Consider the following 19,131-nt stretch of genomic DNA (forward strand, 5'->3'; position numbering starts at 1 on the left):
CTACTTCCATTGCCGTAACGTAACCCATCCCCTCTACTTCGTCTACGCCTACTTCTACTCCGTCGTTACTGGAGAACCAGGACAGTCTCCAGGCCCTAGTGGCCTTCCTGGATGAGAGGTTCCGAAGAGGACAAGAGAACCTCAAGAGAGAGATTCTCCGTCTGTCGAAGCAGTCGGTCAAGAAGATAAACGTCAAGGATCTTCCCCCTTGCTCAGTGACCAACCCCTGGAGGCATGCCGAGCACATGCCAATCACAAGTGGACGAATCTTCGTCAATGACAAGCTAGGCGCTGTCCCCCTTGAAGAGGTGGAGTTTTGGCCTAGCTTTGAGTCGTACCCGGACTGTTAAATCCGTCTCAAGTCCGAGCCAGCTTCCAAGGAGGAAACCGAGCCTAAGGAGGTCATAGTCTTTGACCACGACAAGGCTCAATCTCTTTTGGCCGGAAACCTTAAGAGCAAGGGCTACACCAACTCTAAGGTGCCAGCCCTTAGCAAAAAACACCCATCTTTTCTTGCTCCTGCCACCATGGTCTTCCCTTTTGCTGAAAAGTCCTTGCTGGCAGTGTTGAAGGCGGTGGAGGAAGGGAAACCTTGCCCTACATTGGAGGAATGAAGGCCCCTCTCCCTCGCCCTACCTCCTGATGACAAGAACTGGAAAAACATCCAGTTAACTTTCTCGGTAGGAAAGTTGGAGGCTGACGTAGCAGGACGTCAGTTTAATGAGAACCTCCCTAAGCTCTCCGAATACCTTCTGCGTCAGGAGCTGGATACGAAAGAGAGACTGGCCACCTCCCTTTCCCTCCAAGTGCAATTGGAGACAATGGCCGGGGACACTTGGACCCCAGATATGTATATGGTCTTAGCTAAGACCCATCTCGCCACCCTGACGAGAGACTTCTACAGCTTCATCAGGGCTCGGAGAGCCTGTAGGGAATTCGTGTTTACGGACGCTACCGTCAAACACGAACCCCGGAAACTGATCTCCTCCAACATTTGGGGGAAAAACCTTTTCCCCGATGATCTCGTGAAAGAGATCGTAGACAGAGCCGCCACCGAGAACCGGAACCTTCTCAACAAGTGGGGCATGTCTAGAAAGAGGAAATCTTCTCAGGATGAGGGCCCCCAACCTAAGAAGAAGTCTAACAAGCCTAGGCCTCAGCAGCGACAGGTTAAGCGCCAGTTTCCGGCACCCGCTACTCTCCAGTTGGTGGCTCAGCCCCAACAGACCTTTCAGTTGGTCCCTCAGCTGGTGGTGGCTCAGTCACCAGTCTTCACACCTGCTTATGAAAGACAGTCAACTACCTTTCGTCCCAAAGGTAGAGGCTCTGGCAGAGACTCCTCTCGACGCCCTTCCAGAAGGAGAGGAGGGAGGGGAGCAGGCGGCCGAGGTGGCAAACCCTCGGGAAACCAGAAGCAATGAAATGCACCCGGTGGGAGGAAGACTCCGCCTCTTCCAGGATCGTTGGACCTTCGATCCTTGGGCTCACAGCATCATCAAGAACGGACTAGGGTGGAGCTGGGTAACACCACCTCCAACCTTCCATCAATTCTTCCAACACTCCACCCCCATCCTGGAAGAATATGTCCAAGAACTCTTGAACAAGAAGGTGATCAAGAGGGTAAAGTCCACCAGGTTCCAGGGAAGACTGTTCTGTGTTCCCAAGAAGGACTCCGACAAAGTCAGAGTCATTCTGGACTTGTCCCCTCTCAACAAGTTCATCGTGAACAACAAAATCAAGATGCTAACTCTTCAGCACATCAGAGCCCTACTACCCCAAAAGACATTCACAGTCTCGATAAGACTTGGTGGATGCCTACTGGCACATTCCTATGAATCGCCAGGCCTCCTCCTACCTAGGATTCAGGCTTCAAAGAAGGCAATACGCCTTCAGAGCCATACCTTATCCATGCCAAATCAAGCACACAATCTGTAATATTGTCCAATTTAAAAACAAGTAATGGTGATATTATGTTAGATGTCAAACCCCACCTAAATTCTAGCTACGAAAGGGGAGTAGTTTTTAACAAAGATTTATATGAATTTGCCGAGGAGGAGATACTAGCCATGTGTCCACTAAATGTATGTAAAGTACACAAAGTCCCAGGTGCACCAGTGATTATCCTTACTTTCCAGGATTATGATGTACCTTTCCATATTATTGAAAATGAAATTATTAAATTACGACCATTCAAGCAGAAGCCACTGCAATGTTTTAATTGTTTTAAATTTGGGCACCTGTCTAAAGTTTGCATAAAAAGAAAATGTGTGGTATTTTCTCCAAATTTTACCATGGAGAATGTGCACTTGAGGCCAGGTGTTTAAATTGCAACTCAAATCATAAGTCCACCGACAGGAGCTGCGAGCTGTATAAGTTGGAAGCTGCTGCCCTCAATAAATCATATTTAGAACATGTAAGTGTGGGGCATGCCAAAAGATTAAATAAATCAAATAGCTATGCTAAGTCATCAAAATCAAACCCACCTAGTACTGTCAATAGTTAAAAAAAAAAAAATACCATCTGATAAAAAGCTGAATGACGAGGTAAACATATTACCTCCTGAGGCTTTGCCATGGTGTATTAACACTGGGGCATTGCCCATCTTTGTATAACCATCGTCCCCCAATACAAAAAAAAAGTCAAACCTCTCTCGGGCCATGTCCTTGCCTGATTTGATGGAGGTTCTACTTAAAAACAACTTACCTGATGCATCTGTAGTGAGAAAGGTGCAAAAACCTAGAACCTCACCATCTATTAATCGTTAAAGAGAGAGACCTTCATCTCTCTCACCCCCCTCTATTAGAAACATTAAAGTTATGACATCAAATAAATTTGATGTATTGTCTCTTGATGTTTCTGATGAACCAGAAGATAGCTTGAATAAATTAGAAGTTCAAGTTGAGGTCCATCATCCACCTCAACAAATAGATCAAAAGGACACGAAGAAAAAGACAAACGTAAAACCCGATACTGTATATCAAGACCATCTCTAAAGAAACCTACAGGAAGTAATGTTACATTAAAAACTGACAATGGGAAGACCTCATCCAAGATGTCTTCCAAAAATAATCCATAGTTTTCTCCTCCATTTTGCAATGGAATGGTCAGGGTTTAAGGGCCAAATATGAAGAATTTAAGCTTCTAATTAATGAGCTTTCCCCCATAATTGTATGTCTACAGGAAAGCAAGCTTGATGTTAACACTCCTTGTCCTCAAAAGTATGTTAGTTATAGAACACCATATAATCAAGAAGCAGGGAGCCATGGCGGAAGTCTCATGTACATTAGTCGAGATGTTCCCCGAATACCTTTCTCTATTCGTACACACCTGCAGACAGTGGTTGTACAGATTAATATAGGGAGAAAATATACAATATGCTCTCTGTACTTACCTCAAAATAATAACATTTCCTATGATAATTTAGTGGAGGTGATTCTAAAACTCTCTCAACCTTTTCTCGCACTGGGAGATATGAATGGTAGACATCCTTTATGGGGTGGTGTTTTAGCAAACACAAGGGGCAATATTATATCATCAATTGTGGAAAATGAGGATGTCGGGCTCCTTAATACAGGAGAGCCCACACACTTTCATGCCCAGACAGGTACCTTGTCATGCATTGACCTATTAATCGCAAGCTCTAATTGCCTTCTCGACTTAGATTGGAGGACATTAGATGATAGGCATACTAGTGGTCATGTACTAATTATAAATACCAATAATGGTCCACCTTTACAGAGATTGCTACAATGGAATCTTGACAAGGCTGACTGGGATAGATTTCGTGAGCTGAGCAAAATTGAAGGGAATGCAGGACAGTTTGAAAATATTGATAATGCCATAGACTAACTGAATGGAACCCTTCATACAGCAGGAGTTAATTCAATTCCCAAAAGAAAAGGGTTATTCAAGTGACGACCAGTCCCCTGGTGGTCTTATGAACTAGCTGCCCTGCACAGAGCCATAAGAAGGTCTTTAACTCAATTGCGCAGACAGTGTACTGAGGACAATTTGATTATATACAAGAAATGTAGAGCATAGTTCTGTCGTGCCATGAAAGAAGCTAGGCGCCAGTCTTGGGTATCATTTTTTTCCTCCATTAACAGTAGAACACCACCATCCTCTGTGTGGAGGAAAGTAAAAAAGATAGCAGGCAAATTCACCCCCAACCCACCACCACTGTTGAATGTGAATGCTCAGTATGTGACTGGAGCGACTGAGGTTAGCAATGCCCTGGCTGATCATTTTTCAAATGTATCATGCAAGTGTGAAGCAGCTCCTGATCACCAGTATAGAGGCATTGAAGAAAATAAAATTTTAAATTTTGCAACAGTAATGGAAGTCATACAATTATTTTACAGAAAGAGAGTTTGATTCCGCACTTGCTATGTGTAATGACACAGTCCCTGGACCTGATGGAATTCCACATGCAATGTTTAAACATGTACCCATTAATACAAAGTTATTTATTTTAAGCATTATTAACAGAATATGGCATGATCATAATTATCCAAGTGTTTGGGAACTAGTGGTAAGGATAAGTTTTTAGCTGCAAACTAACGACCAATTGCATTGACATCTTGCTTATGTAAGGTCATGGAGAAGATGGTCAATACAAGACTGATGTGGTACCTGGAAAAGAAGGGTATTTTATCACCTATCCAGTGTGGATTTAGAAAAATGCACTCAAAGACTGATGTGTTGATATGACTTGAGTCCTCTATTTGTGAAGCTTTTGCTTCCAAACAGCACCATGTAACAGTCTTTATTTACCTTAAAAAGGCATATGATACTACATGGTAATATGGTATACTTAAAATCATTCATAATTTGGGATTACAAGGAGAGCTACCATTGTTCATTCAATCACTTATTTCACATAGATTTTTTTCAAGAGAGAGTGGGAGAAACTCTATCGGGGAGAAAATGTCAGGAAGAAGTTCCCCAGGGTAGTGTGCTAAGTGTAACCCTATTTGTACTTGCTATTAATGGGATATCCTCTGTCCTTCCTCAAGATATTTTCTCAACACTATTTGTGGATGATCTCTCCATATCGTTTTCTGGAGCTAGAATGGCTATGGTTGAACGAATACTCCAACTCTCAATTGACAAAATTATTCAGTGGGCTGAAATAAATGGGTTTAAATTTTTGACGAGCAAAACTACTATTGTCCACTTGTGTTGTATCCGGGGAGTACATCCAGAACCGGATATTTACATGAAAGGTGAACAGATCCCATGTGTAGGTGAAGCTAAATTTTTAGGATTGATATTTGATTGTAGGCTTACATGGGTTCCTCACTTATAGGCATTAAAAGCTAAATGTCTTGAGGCTCTGAATCTTGTAAAAGTATTGTCTCATACATCATGGGGTCGCAGACAGCAAAACCATTTTAAAATTATACAAGGCCTTAATTTTTAAAAAAAAATTAGCTATGGGTGTGAAATATACTCCTCAGCCACCCCAAGTCGATTAAAGATATTAGATTTTATACATCAGGGTGGTATTAGATTGTCCACAGAAGTGTTTAGAACTTCACCTATCCCAAGTCTCCTTGTTGATGCTGGAGAATTGCCTTTAGACCTTTATCAAATGTCTTCTATTGTTCGGTATTGGTTTCGGTTACAAAGACTCCTTAACTCTTTAGTCTTTCAGACTGCAAGCCTTGTAAGGCACTCAACATACTTTGAGTTGCACCCAAAATCTCCTCAACCTTATGGCTTTCGGGTGAAACAATTATTAAACCGTCTTGATATACTGTAATTAGAAGTAAGGTGCTTCCATTTAAGATATCATCAACCCCTCCGTGGGAATTAGCAGAGATATCATTTTGTAAATATTTTATTGTTGTTAAAAAGAACAGGGTGTGTGAGAGAAGGAAGTTGAGAGTTAATGTGGGTAAGAGTAAGGTTATGAGATGTACGAGAAGGGAAGGTGGTGCAAGGTTGAATGTCATGTTGAATGGAGAGTTACTTGAGGAGGTGGATCAGTTTAAGTACTTGGGGTCTGTTGTTGCAGCAAATGGTGGAGTGGAAGCAGATGTACGTCAGAGAGTGAATGAAGGTTGCAAAGTGTTGGGGGCAGTTAAGGGAGTAGTAAAAAATAGAGGATTTGGCATGAATGTAAAGAGAGTTCTATATGAGAAAGTGATTGTACCAACTGTGATGTATGGATCGGAGTTGTGGGGAATGAAAGTGATGGAGAGACAGAAATTGAATGTGTTTGAGATGAAGTGTCTGAGGAGTATGGCTGGTGTATCTCGAGTAGATAGGGTTAGGAACGAAGTGGTGAGGGTGAGAACGGGTGTAAGAAATGAGTTAGCGGCTAGAGTGGATATGAATGTGTTGAGGTGGTTTGGCCATGTTGAGAGAATGGAAAATGGCTGTCTGCTAAAGAAGGTGATGAATGCAAGAGTTGATGGGAGAAGTACAAGAGGAAGGCCAAGGTTTGGGTGGATGGATGGTGTGAAGAAAGCTCTGGGTGATAGGAGGATAGATGTGAGAGAGGCAAGAGAGCGTGCTAGAAATAGGAATGAATGGCGAGCGATTGTGACGCAGTTCCGGTAGGCCCTGCTGCTTCCTCCGGTGCCTTAGATGACCGCGGAGGTAGCAGCAGTAGGGGACTCAGCAGTATGAAGCTTCATCTGTGGTGGAAATGTGGGAGGTTGGGCTGTGGCACCCTAGCAGTACCAGCTGAACTCGGCTGAGTCCCTGGTTAGGCTGGAGGAACGTAGAGAGTAGAGGTCCCCTTTTTGTTTTGTTTCTTGTTGTTGTCAGCTACCCCCCAAAATTGGGGGAAGTGCCTTTGGTATATGTATGTAAAAAGAACATGACTGAATTAGAAGCTAGGACTCTTTTTATGGAACATGTTGAAGAACATAGGGAATCAACTTTATATATACTGATGGCTCCAAATCTGATGCTGAGATTGGATTTGGAGTATATAGTAATTCTTTTAACTGAAGAGGTGCACTTCCTCCAATATCTTCCATATTTACTTTCAAATTATATGGCATACTAAACTCTATTGAGAAAATAGCGTTAAAAGAGGAGGGCAATTTTACCATTTTTAGTGATGCAGGGAAGTGTCCTTCAAGCTTTAGAAGGTTTTTATTCCAGTAACCCTTTAGTTTTAAAGGTTTTAGAGTGGCTTTTAATCCTTGGCTTGAACGGTATAACAGTTCGATTTTACTGGGTTCCAGCACACGTAGGTGTTTCTGGAAAGGAAGAGGCAGATTCACTAGCAAAGAATGCTGCAGCCGAGTTGCTACCAAGTGGGTACGTATTCCATTCTCTATGATGATTTTTTACCGGCAATTAAGAATTTTATCTATAATAATTGGCAACAACATTTGAATAGTTTAACTGAAAATAAGATGAGAGAAATTGCGAACGTTATATCCCCTTGGAGGTATAACATGATGCCCCGAAAGTGGGGGACTACTCTATGTCGTCTCTGCATTGGTCACACTCGGATGACACATGAGTTTCTGCTGGCTGGCCAACACCAACCATATTGCGACGACTGTTTAATACCCTTGACAGTAAGGCATTTATTGACTAAATGCTCCAGATATAGCACAGAAAGAAGTAGATAGCTGTTTGAAGCACGAGGTGAGGATGGCAGGTTCATCCTTGCTAAGATCCTTGGATATGATGTTGTACATTGCTTGTGACATTTTTAGATTTATTTCAGAAGAAGGTCTTCTGAATGCTATTTAAATTTTATAAAATAGTTACTTTTCTGGTTTTAATTGAATATTCTTTTATTCTTTATTTATAATACTGTAAATAATATTGGCGTTCATGACCTTCGATGTCAGGATGTTAGAGAACTTCAAATCATTCATTCATTCATTCACTGAAGATCGGTGATCAGTGATCTTTCAGTGGTTGACAATTGGTAACTAACGAGCTAGCGATCAGTGATCGGGTGTTAATTGATCGATGCAGTTATGATCAGTGATCTGACGATCGCTTTACTAGAATCGGCGATCAGTATGGTGATAATCGGGTTCACCTCGCTCTAGAATGCGAGTGCCTTGTGCGAGATCGTGAGCGTCTCGCACAAGAGCGTGAGCGTCTTGCACGAGAGAGCCTCGCATGAGAGTGTGAGCGTCTTGCTCGTGAACAATACCGCCTCGCACGAGAGCGTCTCGCTCATGAGTGCAAGTGCCTCGCACAAGAGCATGAGTGTTCCACACGAGAGCATGAACGTCTTGCTTGTTGGCGTGAGAGTCTTGCACGAGAACGTGAGCGTCTCACACGAAAGCATGAGCGTCTCGCTCATGAGCGAGAATGTCTCACACAAAAGTGTGAGCTTCTCATGAAAGCTTGTGCCTCGTTTGTGATTGTGAGCATCTAGCTCGGGATCATGAGTGTCTAGCTCATAATCGTGAGCATCTAGCTTGTGATCGTAAGCGTGTAGAGTTTGTGCTGGTGAACGTCTAGCTCGTGATCATGAGTGTTGAGCTCACGATCATGATCGTCTAACTCGTGAGAGTCTAGCCCTTGATGGTGAGCATCCAGGTAGTGAGCATAAGCATCTAGCTCATGATCGTGAATATATGGCTCGTGGTCGTGATTGTGAGCGTGTAGCTCGTGATCGTGAGTGTGTAGCTCATGATCGTGAGCATGTAGCTTGTGACCTTGAGCATTTAGCTCATGATCGTAAGCATCTAGCTCGTGCTCGTGATTGTGAGCGTCTACCTCACGATCGGGAGCGTCTATCAAGAGATCGTGAGCTTATAGCACGTGAGGACCTAGCTCGCAATCCTAAGCGTCCTGCTCGTGATTGTGAGCTAGTGATCATGAACCTATAGCTCTTGATCTTGAGCGTTTACTTTTTGATCGCGTGTGTCTATCTCGTGACCGAGAGGGACTAAGCTCATGATCGTGAGCGTCTAGCTCGCGATCGTGAGAGTTTTTTTCGAGATGACGAGCGTAGCTCGTGATCTTGACCACAAGACGCTCATGATCGTGATCATGAGCGTTGAGCATCTAGCATCTAGCTCGTGATAGTGATCGTGTAACTCACGATCTTGAGTGTGAGCGTGTAGTTCACTACCGACGATTGTCTTGCTTGTGATCGTGAGCATCCTTAAGGGATGTGTAGAGACTCTCCCTCGGAAAGGGAAGTTCTCACACCTGGAAGTGATCGTCGAGCAGCGCTCTGTCTCCCTTCAACGAGCTCTATCTCAAATTGAAAATTAACATAAAGTGTTACCTGAGAAAAAGCCAAGGCTTGTTTCTGAGTTTTCCCCGAACAAAGAATGGGAATCCTGCCAAAGTAATCCCCCAAAGAGGAAACCGAACATTATTGATATTGTTTCGATCTCTGACAAACATTGATCGTCAAGAACAACGCCCTGATGGGTTTCGAAACAACGTCGGATTGTTACGAACGACATTCAGACCGACCAGGAAGACGAGGTGATGAGTCTTGCCCCTGCGATCATTGAGTAGAATAAATTCTGATCGCATCATTGGATTGTCGCGAACGACATCCTGACTGACCAGAAAGACGAAGTGATGAGTCTCGCCCCTGTGATCGTTGAACAGAATAAATTCTGATCTCATCATTGGATTGTCAGGAACGACATCCTGACCGACCAGGAAGGCGAGGTGATGAGTTTCGCCCCTGCGATCGTTGAACAGAATAAATTCTGAACTCATCATTGGATTGTCGCGAACGACATCCTGATTGACCAGGAAGACAAGGTGATGAGTCTCGCCCCTGCGATCATTGAACAGAATGAATTCTGATCTCATCATTGGATTGTCTCTAACGACATCCTGACCGACCAGGAAGACAAGGTGATGAGTCTCGCCCCTGCGATCATTGAACATAATAAATTCTGATCTCATCATTGGATTGTCTCGAACGACATCCTGACCGACCAGAAAGACAAAATAATTGGTCATTCTGGCGACTGGCGAGCAAGCCATGGGTTGACGATTGTCCATATCCTCGGAATCCTCAACAGGCTGAAGTTGCATACGCGAGCTGGAACTTTGCTTGTAGGGAGAGAGAGAGAGAGCTATTGCGGATCGTTGGGAGACAACGAGATTGGCAGGTGGTGAGATGATTCATCGTCAGCAGGAGTTGATGGAAGGGCGAACAGCCAGACCTCGTAGACAGCTTAGACATCAGCCGCAGCAGCAGCAGCAGCAGCTGACTTCGCACCCCAATGTCATCTAAAAGCACTGAAGAAGAAACAAAGAGAGAATTTAAAAATTCTTCCCCTCCACGGGAGAAAAACCCAACCTGCGGACGGGAGAGGTTACCACCAAGAGGAGTTGTCAGCGAACATGATTCCTTCTGATAAACTCACGGAGACAAACATCGACATCTGAAAACTGCCACATTACTCTGTAATGGAGTGTCAGGGAAAAAAAAAGCAGTCACATCTGTAAGAGAAAAAGGATGAGCGTAAAGTAATAGTCTAAGTGGCTAAGCCTTGAAAGGAGAGAGCGGAGACATCCCCACTCTACTAGCCAAAAGCAGAAAGTAAGGGAGCTCACAGCTGTGAGAGTATATATAAATGGCTGGGTACCCCCAGCCACCCCCTGCCTACCTAACTCAAGTGGTTAGGCAGGGTTGCCATCTAATGGCTGCCTTCCAGCTCTGCCGAAAGTATATCCACATAAATAACGTAAAGTTTGTTAGCGTGGGAAGAAACAGGTTTGTATGATTAGGAAAAATAGAAATTAAATCAAAATTTGTCATGTTTATTGTGGAATGGAAGCAAGAAGCTCATTGCTGAGGGTGGGGTGGAATCAGCAGCTGGTTGATCTAAATAGCTGTAGATACACACTTCCTTCAGCGGCTGATATCCTTGCTCTTGGCTATCGGTCAGTCTGTGAACGACATGTTGACCTAACAAAGTTGTGGCTTCCTCAGGTCTTTCAAGTAGGCCTTCCATTGCCTGCAGAAGATGGTAGCTGAGGCTTCTACTCCCCGGTACCCCCTGTGCTTACTCTTGTCTCAAGTGTTCCCGGTGACGCCTGTGGTAAAGGGCATGGTGGTTCCTCCTTCAGCTCTGTAAGAATAGCAAGTTTATTAGTAGCTCCACAGCAGCTAAGAAGCCAGTGTCAAGAGCTGGTGCCATCGCCTGGGGTAAGGGGCATGGTTGGCCATGGTAAGTACTACCTGTCCCTGGGGTTCCTCTATTTCTGTCACAGTCTCAGTGATCCTCATCCCTTTCTCTCTTTTTCCCTCCCTCAGTGTGCCTTCTCCTCTCCCTGTGACAGTGGCTGGAACCCTGACTCCAGGCACTGTACAGTGGCCGCCAGGACCATGCTGGAACCTTAGGTCTTTGCCCCGTGACCCCAGGGCCCAGGTACAAACGTGGTGTCCCTGCCCTGTTTCGTAGCCCTTGGCGGCTATGGCCGTGACCCAGTTCCTGGTGGCGGACAGGGACAGAAGTGTACAACCCTGTACACTTAATGCTTCAAGGTTGATGGAGTAGCTGTGGTGATCTCCCTCTCTCTTCCTTCTTGCTCACTGGAATTCTAGTTAGATGGGATGGCACCTGTCGAGGCCATACTTGAGTGCATGTGCCTTTGGTAGATTGAAATGTGAGGTCGAGCGCTTGTTCCATGTGCCGTAGTCGTCTCTCTGCCCCAACCTTCAGTAGGAGAGGTACATGTGGTTCTCCAGCTGCTACTGGGTCTTGTGCCAGTAGTTCTCCTCCTGTTTCTTTTGGCCTACTCTGGCCTTCGTTAGTGCCTGATTACATTCCCGGTTCTGACCTTGACACATAATTGTTGGACTCGTCTGGAGGAAGGAGAGTCTCTGGTGCATGCTGCCTGAACTTTGGCCTTAGCAATGGATGAGGTTTACCAGGGCAGAATTTCTTGAAGACTTTGGATTGCAGTCTGTATTCCGCTTGGCCGTACTAACCTGAGTGAGATAGTCCTGTGGTGAAGGTCCTTGCATTTATACGTAAGTGCAACGGCCTGGGGGAGGCAACCGGGAATCTGCCTTTGGAGGGGGACTTTGATAATTGATCAGCACTTTGGGGCCCCTTAAGGATAGAAGCCCTCGTTGGAGATGTAATGACCAGATCTTGTTAGCCCAGGACTTAGTGGGTAATAAGATCTGCGGGTCTGAGAATTTACTTCGGTCCAACAGGTCAGGCAAAATCATGGAGGTGGCAACCTTGGAGGTTCGGCTTTGGCCTATCACAATGCTGTTCCTGCCTAATCAGGGGTCAGGAGCAGACCTGTACTTCTGAGTCATTGAGTTTGTTAACCTTGAATTCTTTAGAGAAGTGCAAGAATCTTATACTACTGGACGGGAAGTCAATCACCTTCCTTGCCCACCAGGAAGCAATTTTCTCAGAGGTGGCTTTGGCATTGCAGAACTTGTCAGTGTGGGGTGCCGAGTCACTCCTGTCGGAGATTCGTGTGAGACAGCAGTGGAGTTCTGCTCCCTGATCCACAGTGTGTTCTCCTTTAGGGGCACCATCCCTTGTTAGGTACAGCAGACAAACCTTGGAGGCAGGCCAAGCCCTTGTGATATGGAAAGGGACTCCACAACCATTTACTTGAAAGAGCCTGTGTATGCACAGCTAATTGAGCTTCCCAATGGTGCATCTGATATCCACGAAAGCCTTGGCCTTACAGGGAGAGGTGGAAGGGGATGTTGGAGATCATACTGAGAGTCGTTTGAGGCAAGTCTCTTCCTAGGGGAGAAAGTGACTGGGGAGTTCAGGATGAAAACAGTATGGTCTGTGTTATTTTCCACTTGAGAGGAAGACTTCATGCTTTCGGTAGACCTGAAAAACATGTACAGTACTTTCAAGTGCCTTCTGATATGGGAAACAACTTAATATTGAAAAATGCTGTATATACAAAGTTTAGTGTATTGTACTGTATTATATTAAGTATAAAAAAGTGAAGCTGCTAGGGATGAACATTTTGCATAGTATATTTGCTGTAAGAACAACTGATATGGAGAGAAATTTGGATACAAGAGTTGTAAAAAGGTTAGCATTGGTGAAAGAATGGATCAGGGTCTTTTAAGGTGGTTCGATAAGTATAATCCTGAAGTGCCTCAGAGTAGGAAGAGAGAAGAACCTAGAAGGAGTTCGATTGAAAGTGTGAAAGATTTATTTGAAAGGAAGAGCTGCAATATCCATGAAGCACAAGAATATCGCAGTGTTTGTGAGGAGGTTCAATATGCTGCCTTTGAGCCTAATGTGTTGATGTATGATGTAATTACTGTGGAAGTTTATTACTTGGGGGTTCATCCATAATTCAGCTGTTAAAGGATGAATGTGTAGTGACAGTTGTCTTGTTTATCTCAAGAGCCACTGCATTTTAGTCGAGTCTACTCGATGTCAGAAAAATATTTACATTTTCTTCAAGCTCCCTTTTCCCCACTTAATGGGGGTAGCATCAGAAGCATACAGTCTTTTGTTTTTTCTGCAAGTTTATTGGGTGAAGGCTAATTCTGACCTTAGTTACTTTATTTTGTATATTAACGCTCTTTATATTGGACTTGAATATTTTGAAGCTTCAATGTTATCAAGTTATTATTACAGTATTTGTGAAATCATTGTTAGGTCATCAGCTGTTAATAGCTTGTTTTCTTCATTCGAATATATATGGTTTTAATGTTATACAATCGTTTATGAACTCATAAACTAATTCATTTTCAACTAAGTTTCTGTACATAATATGTACTGTATTTTACTAGGGTGTACCTCAAAGATAATTGATGTACTGTACACATTTTACAGTACTATCTTATCTTTTTGCATCACATTTAGAAATGAAATTCATCATATTTCAAATACAAAGTTATGGTTGATGATCATCCTGCCACTTTACAGGTGTTTCAATTCGTCATATATTCCCTAGCAATATTGTTTGATGTGTGGTATTTCCATTTAGTTCCAAGAGCTTTATTACATGGATTATTATTATTATTATTATTATATACTTAGATATAATACTGAATAATATAATAGGATAATGATATAGCAATGCTTATACTGGCTGAATATTTGAGAAAAGCGTCAGGAGTATTGCTCTTCATTTCACCTTGTTGTAAGTAGGAAAATGTATTTTGTGTAGCTAATTTACAATTTGTGGCTGTTACCAATATTTTTCAGGTGGAGTACGATTCTGGCCGCCTTTCTCGCTTACCTCTGCAATCCTTATCATCTGCGTCTCCAGTAGTTTTGGTACGAAGGGATGACTCTCGAAGAAAAGTTTTACACAATTGTGTGTCACTTGTTGCATTTTCATATTGTATGTGGAGATTGTATTTGTTATGTAAATAGGAACATAACACTATTCCATTAGAGTGTAGGTAATTAGATAATAAAATTTATCATTGTAAATGGGATGTTTAGAGCCAATAAGTATTTATTAGAATATATTTTTAATTGATGTACTGACCCTAGCATATGATGATTCATGTGCTATAAAACTTTATCAAGACTTGTATGTTATAACATTTGGATAATAATTCCATATATTTATTTCATGAAAAAGAAATATAGAAAATCTCAGGGCATACAACTGTTGTAAGTTATTTAGCACTACTGATGTTTCAGTATGATCAAGAATTTTTACTTTACTAGTATATTCATTTCATGAGGGATAACACATCAAGAATTGATTGATTTCATATTGCTCACATGATTGCATATCAGGAATAAGTTATTGCAGTATGGTATTTCTAAAAAAATTTGCTATAGAGTAATATTCTTTAACTAGTTGCATGCCAGGAAAATTAATTTTTTAATTTTGTAACCAGAAGTGGAATACCTACATTATTCTTTTCAAGGTATATGTTGATACCTGCATTATTCTTTTCAAGGTATATGTCGAGTAATATCTGTTGTATATTGCATACATTTACTATGGTATGGTATTTGTATATACAGTATATAAGAGTTATAATTGAGAACTGTTAGGAAAAATGCTAAATTCATAAGTTGAAAAGGGAAAACATTGGGTACAGTATAGGTTTGCTAGTCTTTCACATTAGCCATTCATTCCTGTGTATGTGTATGCAGTATTATGTTTATTGTACTGTGAACATTTTTTATTTTTATTCTTGTAAGAAATTAAAATTTTGACAATTTTGACATGTCAGGGTTTAATGCGACATCCACTTTTGCTAACAGGAGCTATATCAGAATATTGTGTGTACTGTAGAATATTTTTTTTTTTTTTATCAAGAAGTAACTGATTTGTAGAATGGAAAAATCTTAGCTCTTAGCAGATGCATTAATCTGCTTGTTTTCTCAGAATATTAAATTTTTCCATTATTTTTAATATTTCAAATATTTACACTCGCATTTGAATATGAAAATTATATTGTCAGTTTTGTTCTCGGTTAATATTGTCATGGCAACTTGGTGCAAAAGTACAGTATATACTGTAGTTGATTTTTGTTAGGTTATTGAATAGCACAATTATGAAAAGTACCTTTTTCACCAAAATTATGTTGATCAAAAATGTATAACTGGTTTATCATCGATATTATTATAAATTAGAGCATATTTTAAAGTTTCTTTGCATAAATACGGTAGGAAGAATATTGGAGCTAAAATGCACACTATAACCCATGAAAAGTTACCATTCGCATCTGTGATAATTTATTTTTGTCTATTGATAATGGAGTTATTTTAGAGCGTACAAAATATACATGTTTAGCCCTAACACATAAATGCAAATGTTGTAGAATGTTAAGGGACTAGGTATCGCATTTGTGATGTTTTAAATTTATTTCTTAAAGAAGTGTACTTTTTCGTATGCTCCTCATAACATTTACATTCATATACAGGATTGTATATTATGATTATGGCACATCCTTAATATTACGAGGGGTATGTTACCAACCAAGGGAAGATTCTAATTAATTTATCATTGGGAGATGTTTAGGTTTTATGATACTCTTAACCCTCAGATAGACAAGCTAAAATTTATGAACTACAATGGCTTAAAAAAAGGCAGCTTTTGTTGTTTGTGGAAAATTTCTAAATGGCTGAAGGTCTTGCAAGCACCATTTTGCCATAGACATTTAATGGTGCAACAGATAGGACATGCATTTTGCCCTTGGTGGTTGCTGTGATTAGCTTTAGGGCTACCAATATTCCAAAGTAAGTAAGAATCTCTCTCTCTCTCTCTCTCTCTCTCTCTCTCTCTCTCTCTCTCTCTCTCTCTCTCTCTCTCTCTCTCTTCACAAAACTGCTAGTCATTTTCTCATTTTCTAGCAAGTTTATTTTATTCATTCAGTATCCATCAATTGTTGTTGGTTTTATTTCAATGAGGATAGTACTGAGCAAGTTACAAAGATTAATGATCGGAATGGTAGAAATAGTACATTATACTGTGCTCAAGGTTAAGTTACTTTATAATTGGAGTAGTTTTTGCTTATTTGAATTATAGTTTAGGGGTAAAATTGCTGTAGTTTCCTGATAACCAACTTACTTAATGAAGTCTGAAAATATAGTCATGAAGGAATAAAGAATAAGTGAAATGAAGCATACTGAATTTATGTAAATATCCAGAGGTTGCAGAGAAAAAATAATGATACAATTATGCATTCAATTTGGCTCTGAAAATGTATTATTTTTCTAGGGGTGGGTGGGAAATTGACAGATGGAACATTTTTATAAAATAACATCATTTAAAGACTATTATGTTATTAACTGTTGTCTTGAGAATTCATAGTGTATCTTATGTAAAAATGTGATCTATTTTAGGGAATGAAAGTAAAAAGAAAGAGACAGAGAACAGTCATATCCAATGAAAACTTGTCTTTATTTTGTTTACCTTATTATTTTACTTTCTTACCTTATTGTGATATTTTAAGCATGGGAGTATATAAAAGTCATGATCAGATTATCAATTCTTTACGGGTAAACATATGCGTTGTCGTAATTCACAATAGCCGACGTATGACGAGCATAAAATATGCTTTAAACCCATAGTGGTAAAAGTGAACAGACTTGATACTGCTGTCTTTTTAGTGACATCATTAGACTTATTTCTGGGCCGATCTGTGATGGCCGGTGAAAAGGGTCCTTCTTACACTTTTCTAATATAAATCTTCCAAATATACTAGAGAAAGATACAAGCATGGAATGCAGAGGTTACAACCCTCGCGCGAACACCTTGTTGGTGTCGTGTATTTATCAAGGGCGTGTGGAAACCACTATTCACAGGCTGTCTTCCATTTAGATAATCCCTTCATCAAAGGGGAGGGCCGTGACAGGCCCTAGAGAATACAGTAGGGCTACGCCACCGACACCTACTACTCGCGCTCTCCAGGTCATCCTTCTGATTTGGACTTGCCCGCAAAGTTGATAAGTTTTTGCCCAGTGATTTTCGGAAGTGATTGTCGTTAATTCAACATGACTGACGTTGCTACTTCACCTTTACCAATGTTAAGTACCATAGTTTGTTTTGACAGTTTATTTCAGTACCGGGCATTTGTTCCTTTTCCAGCATTGTGGAATTTAGTTTTGGAAGCGGTTGGCCTGCCTCGGTATCGGCAGCCATTTTGGGTGTTGTTCGCTTCGGTAGATTTTCAAGTTAATTTTGCCCATCTGGTACTCTGTCATCTAGGTTATATCACTTACGTTTTATGACCAATTTTATTATCATTATTTATTATTGGTTTTTACTATGGTATTTATTTGCTAGCAAGTCCAATTTGGACCTACGAAGAATAGCGATTTAGTCTTTATTATAGTTATATTCACACCTCAGGAAGGTGCTCATTTTAGACTATATCTTTATGTTTATTTGTTACGTTGTCGTTATTCTTCGTTCTTGGTTACAATTACTAAGAAAAAAGCAATCAAATTTATTATTTTTCTTATTTTATTGTGTGATGTTAGTTGTTATTATGTAACCTTGAGAGCGTGAGCATAGAGTGCTCGTTTTCTGTTTCTACAGTTATGAGTTACCCCTTCTCTCGTTTTCTTTATTAAGCTCGAGTAAGAGAGGTGGATTTCCCGTTTTCCGTTTTTATACAATCACGAGTTATTCCTGCCTCCTCTTATTCTCCGAGTTGATGATATTACGTATAATGATATTCACGTTTTATTGTTGTGGTTACTGTTAATAGAGCTAGCACTATCAATAGGTTACGTTAGTGTATGAGTCATTATTTGGGGTCGCTTTATGCTGACACCCTTAGCTCCGCCTTGAGTTATACTCCGCTATAATGGATACTCATTAGGTGTGAACTAGTCAGATATTTGGAGTGCAACGGTCAAATCCGGCACAGACTCCGGCTGCGGCCTTTTGCACACGAACCTTTGTCATGATTGATCACAATTACATTATTACGGTCCTTTTTTCATCGAATCTCCGGCTTCACTGGAGATAACACAGACATTCAGTATTGAGGAATGTTATCGTACCGCTGAGGGTCACGATTTCACGATGACGGACCTTTGTCACTGGTTCTCCGGTACAAACAGAGATCAATCAGACGATCAGAACCGGAGTTAACATTTTGATCAATCAGACGATCAGAACCAGGGTATGAACCCTTTTTCATGAATAATCACAATATCGTTATTACGGTCCTTTTCATCGAATCTCCGGCTTAACCGGATATCGTACAGGCATTCAGCATTGAGGTTAATATTAGATTTCCTCTGATGTTCACGTTTTCACTATGACGGACCTTTGCCACCGGATCTCCGGTGGCAACAGAGATCACTCAGACCACGGGTGACCAATCTTTAGTTTTAGCTGTAAAGGAAAGGATTTAACATGAATACAAAGTAAACTGGACTTACTTTAATGACACTTTGAATTTGCGTTGGTAATATTCATTAGCTATTCTTGAAAGTCCTAATGAAAATATATGAACATAATCAGCAATTTTAAAGAAAAGTCATTCAATTTACTATCTTTGGGGTATAGTGCGACACTTGTAATCATGAAATGCGCCATAGGTTGGCCACCCCTGACTCAGACGTTCAGAACCGGGGTTAACATTATATTACCGATGAGGTTTATAGTTACATGTTATGTGGTTACTGGATATTAGTATTCTATTGATTCATCTGTTCACTGACAAGAGTCTCAAGGAACAGTAGATAGCCTCTCATGGCATGGTTGGTTTCGACCTGGCTTTTCATTAGA

The 19,131-nt window shown here is 41.2% G+C and overlaps 1 protein-coding gene across 2 annotated transcripts in view; it reads left to right on the forward strand.

Moving 5' to 3' along the window:
• Positions 1-16,204, forward strand: part of Pmi (Transmembrane protein Pmi) — a 78,056-nt gene extending 61,852 nt beyond the window's left edge. Inside the window, exons 4-5 of one of the 2 annotated variants that reach the window (XR_011046660.1) lie at positions 14,124-14,803; positions 14,837-16,204. Coding sequence is in view for 1 of the 2 variants with exons in the window: in XM_068388312.1 (XP_068244413.1) it covers positions 14,124-14,294 (171 nt within the window). In the remaining variant the exon portion in view is untranslated. Of the gene's footprint in view, positions 1-14,123 lie in introns of both variants that reach the window. The other variant, XM_068388312.1, reaches the window with a different exon arrangement.
• The last annotated feature ends 2,927 nt before the right edge of the window (positions 16,205-19,131 follow it).

Source organism: Palaemon carinicauda, chromosome 15 (genome assembly GCF_036898095.1).
Source record: "Palaemon carinicauda isolate YSFRI2023 chromosome 15, ASM3689809v2, whole genome shotgun sequence".
Classification (NCBI taxonomy): Eukaryota; Metazoa; Arthropoda; class Malacostraca; order Decapoda; family Palaemonidae; genus Palaemon; species Palaemon carinicauda.